Source organism: Salvelinus namaycush, chromosome 33 (genome assembly GCF_016432855.1).
Source record: "Salvelinus namaycush isolate Seneca chromosome 33, SaNama_1.0, whole genome shotgun sequence".
In the NCBI taxonomy this organism is placed as follows: domain Eukaryota; kingdom Metazoa; phylum Chordata; class Actinopteri; order Salmoniformes; family Salmonidae; genus Salvelinus; species Salvelinus namaycush.
The window spans coordinates 154,160-157,566 of record NC_052339.1 but is presented as its reverse complement, the minus strand read 5'-3'; the positions used below and the strand labels follow the sequence as shown (position 1 = coordinate 157,566).

The following is a 3,407-nucleotide window of genomic DNA, read 5'->3' as shown; positions in this document are numbered from 1 at the left end:
TTTTCCTGTAGTCCACATTCATCTCCTTTGTCTTGAGTATTCATCTAATTAAGTGTGTATGTGAACATGTCCCAATTATCATATTGATGAAAATCCAGTGTCTGTGTTATGACTAACGTATGATGTTACCCTCATTCTGTTTTTTTATGATTTCTAATTCTTAACCTTCTATAATATGCATTTAATTCTGTAACACAAATGTGTCAGTGAATCACAGGAAGATTTTGGCAGAGTTGTCAGATGTTCCAAGGCTGTGACAATTGGCTCAAATCTATTCATGTCTTCAGCAAATTCTTTAACATTTCAATATTTTCCATCTTCTTTTGATCCTTTAGTGCACACAATCTCAGGAGGAGTTCAAGTTGGAAGATATGAGGAAACGTGAAATCAGTATGTATACTAGGAAGAATATGATATCGTCAACATCTGAATGCTTTATTCATCATTAGTTGACTGTTTTTGGCAATGTAATGTGTTAATTGTGCTTTTCTCTCAACAGTTATCAAGAGTATTTTGACGTATAACAGAGATTTTGTGATTGCTGTCTCCTCTGTTCCCTGTCTCTCTGCATGGCTTTGTCGCTCTGTCCTCACTGCCTGCTCCATTCACAGTTTTGCAAGGTATGGTTTGGTTGAGAAGTAAGGGGCTGGCATGGGTTTGAATGGGTCTGTCTTTTTATAGTTTTGTCGTAGCATGAATATGATTGCCTACTAATGGACAGTTTGTTATTATCAAAAACCCTATCCTACTACTACTAGATAGCTTTAGTTGTTGAATCTACTTTACAATGTATTTTTTTTATAAGCATTCACCAAAACGTGTATGTCATCTTAGCCTTATCTGTTAGTCAGTCTATAACTTCTTCTGCTGCCTATTATTGTATAAGTAAAATACTGCTGACAGTAATGACTTGAACAAGGATCTGTAAGTATAGACACTGGTTACGTCCCAAATGACACCCGATTCCCTATGCAGTGCAATATGGGCCCTGGTCAAAAGTAGTGCACTATAGTAGTGAACTTGTCCCCCTTGCCCATTTTAAACATTTATTGTGTGATTTTTATTTTTGTATTGCTTGTAACTGCTTCGGGTAATGCAAGTTCTTGTGCTGTTAGGGGAATAACCTATGTGTAAATGTAACAATCTGCTGCTGTATTTTTTTGTGTGATCGTTTTGTGTAGTTTCTTAATCATTGTACATAAACTGTATGTGTAAACATGTATACGCAGGGCCCAGCTGTAAAAGAGACCTTGGTCTCAGTCTGTGTTCCTTGTTGAAATCAAGGTATAATAATATAGGGAGTAGGGTTCCATTTGGGACGGTACCATTATCTTGATTTCAGCTGCATTAGTTCTGGGAACGTGGGAATGTTTTCTGCAATTATTGTATCTTTAGAAAGTTACAGTTTTCATGTCTCCAACAGGTACATTGTTGCCACGGTTACCCTCAGAGCCCAGGATGTCGCTGCTCACAATAAAGATTGACAAGATTGGGCTGAAAGATGCTGGGAAATGCATTGATCCCTACATGACAGTTAGTGTGAAAGGTACTAAATGTAGGCTACATTGTTTACATTGCTGAGATGAGTTGCTTACCTTCACATCTGAAATGGTAAGGTCTGAAACAGTGATAATCTAGAAAAATGTTAAAATAATTATCTCTGTTGAGTTGACACTTGACAGTACATTTTTATAAATATAATTTATTCCTGCAGAACAGCCCAAGTGAATCTGAACGTTTTGTTTCCCAACAGATTTGAGTGGCATTGATTTGAACCCAGTGCAAGACACACCTGTGGCAACCCGAAAGGAGGACACATACATTCACTTCAGCGTAGACATTGAGATCCAGAGACATATCGAGAGACTACCAAAAGGTAGTCAAACGTTCTATTTCTACTGAATTAGTAGTGGGGCCTCTATTCAACCGGTATCATGTAATATTAAGCTAATACAGTGTCAGTTTATGTTCAAATCCTTGCAGAGGGATTGGGCAGACAATCGTTAATCCTGAATTTTGTTCATGTTCCGGGGGCAGCTATTTTCTTTGAGTTCAAGCACTATAAACCCAAGAAGGGGTTTACAAGCACAAAATGTTTTGCCTTCATGGAAATGGATGAGATCAAACCTGGTCCCATTGTGATCGAGTTGTGAGTGACACATTTTGTGTTTTCCAGATTAACTTTCTTTAAATGTACTCACTATTTTATTTTAAAATGGAAATAAATTACATTTGATAACTATTTATTTTGAGAATCTCAGATTTTAGCTATTTTTTCTGGGGGGTGGGGGGTTCTGGTTCAGTCTGCCCTTTGAATATACCGTTTGAATGAATCACTTATTTATGCTATCGGATGTCAGGTACAAGAAGCCTACTGACTTCAAGAGGAAGAAGCTCCAGCTCCTGACCAAGAAGCCACTCTATCTCCACCTCCACCAGACGTTGCACAAAGATTAATAACCGAGGTCACAGAGTAGAGCACATCAAGAAAGCAGAAGCGCCACAGAATTCCACTGTAGTCATCAGACATCCAGCAAAGTTTGGTGTACCGACTCCCTAGCCGCCTCCACTCACATCAACAATACTAAACCCAGCAGGCCCAAATGCCACAACCTCAACTCTGTGATAGGACGGCCCTGGATGACACATATTAATAACTACAGCGGTGACAATGCTGCTTCGTAACCAAGTGGGAGGTGGGAATTTACCAGTTGTGAAGTCGTAAATACCAGTTGGATGCATTCACGTGCTTTGAACTTGTTGAGAAAAGATCATTTGGCTAATGGCCAACAAGCTGCCTAAACCATAAACTTAAAGCTACAAAATGCAGTATTTGACCCCTCTGGTGCCAATTAGCGATCAATTTTTTTCTCCTCTCTGCATGATGCTCAATGGAAAAGAAGAGTTGAGTTAGCAATTGGTACTGTATGTCAAACAACCAGCCTCGTCTTTAGTCTTCCTCTGCCTTTCCCTTTTGGGGATGAAAGAGGATCAACATGGTCATAGGTGCTCAAGCGGTCTATTGATGATGTCATATCCTGGTGCTGACACTGCCACAGTGAAAATATATAACTGCCCTGTTCATTTACTTACATCCTTATCACTGATCTGGCGTTATTTAATAGGTAAAAGTAATATATTGGGATATTTGCTATAATCTATCACATTAGATGTGTGATTACTTCAAGGATGGGAGGAAGGATGCATTTTTTTAGCATTCAAAAAGGATTCTGAGATGCTATGATGTCATCCTGTTATAAAGGGAGTTGAAAAGGATGCTGCATGTAACTGAAGTTGACTTTGACCTTTGTTTTGAATGCTGTTCCCATCAAGGCCACACTGGCTAACCACTATTAAAACATTGTCTCCTTTTTATTAATATTTTTTTTTTGTAATGGCACTAACTG

General features: G+C 38.6%; 1 protein-coding gene across 1 annotated transcript; it reads left to right on the top strand.

Moving 5' to 3' along the window:
• The first annotated feature begins 371 nt into the window (after positions 1–371).
• On the top strand, positions 372–2,551 carry LOC120027626 (axin interactor, dorsalization-associated protein-like). Its single transcript, XM_038972629.1, has 5 exons — positions 372–390; positions 1,424–1,546; positions 1,754–1,874; positions 2,030–2,149; positions 2,361–2,551. The coding sequence occupies exons 1-5, from the start codon at positions 372–374 to the stop codon at positions 2,455–2,457; spliced, it is 480 nt and encodes a 159-aa protein (XP_038828557.1). The 3' UTR covers positions 2,458–2,551.
• The last annotated feature ends 856 nt before the right edge of the window (positions 2,552–3,407 follow it).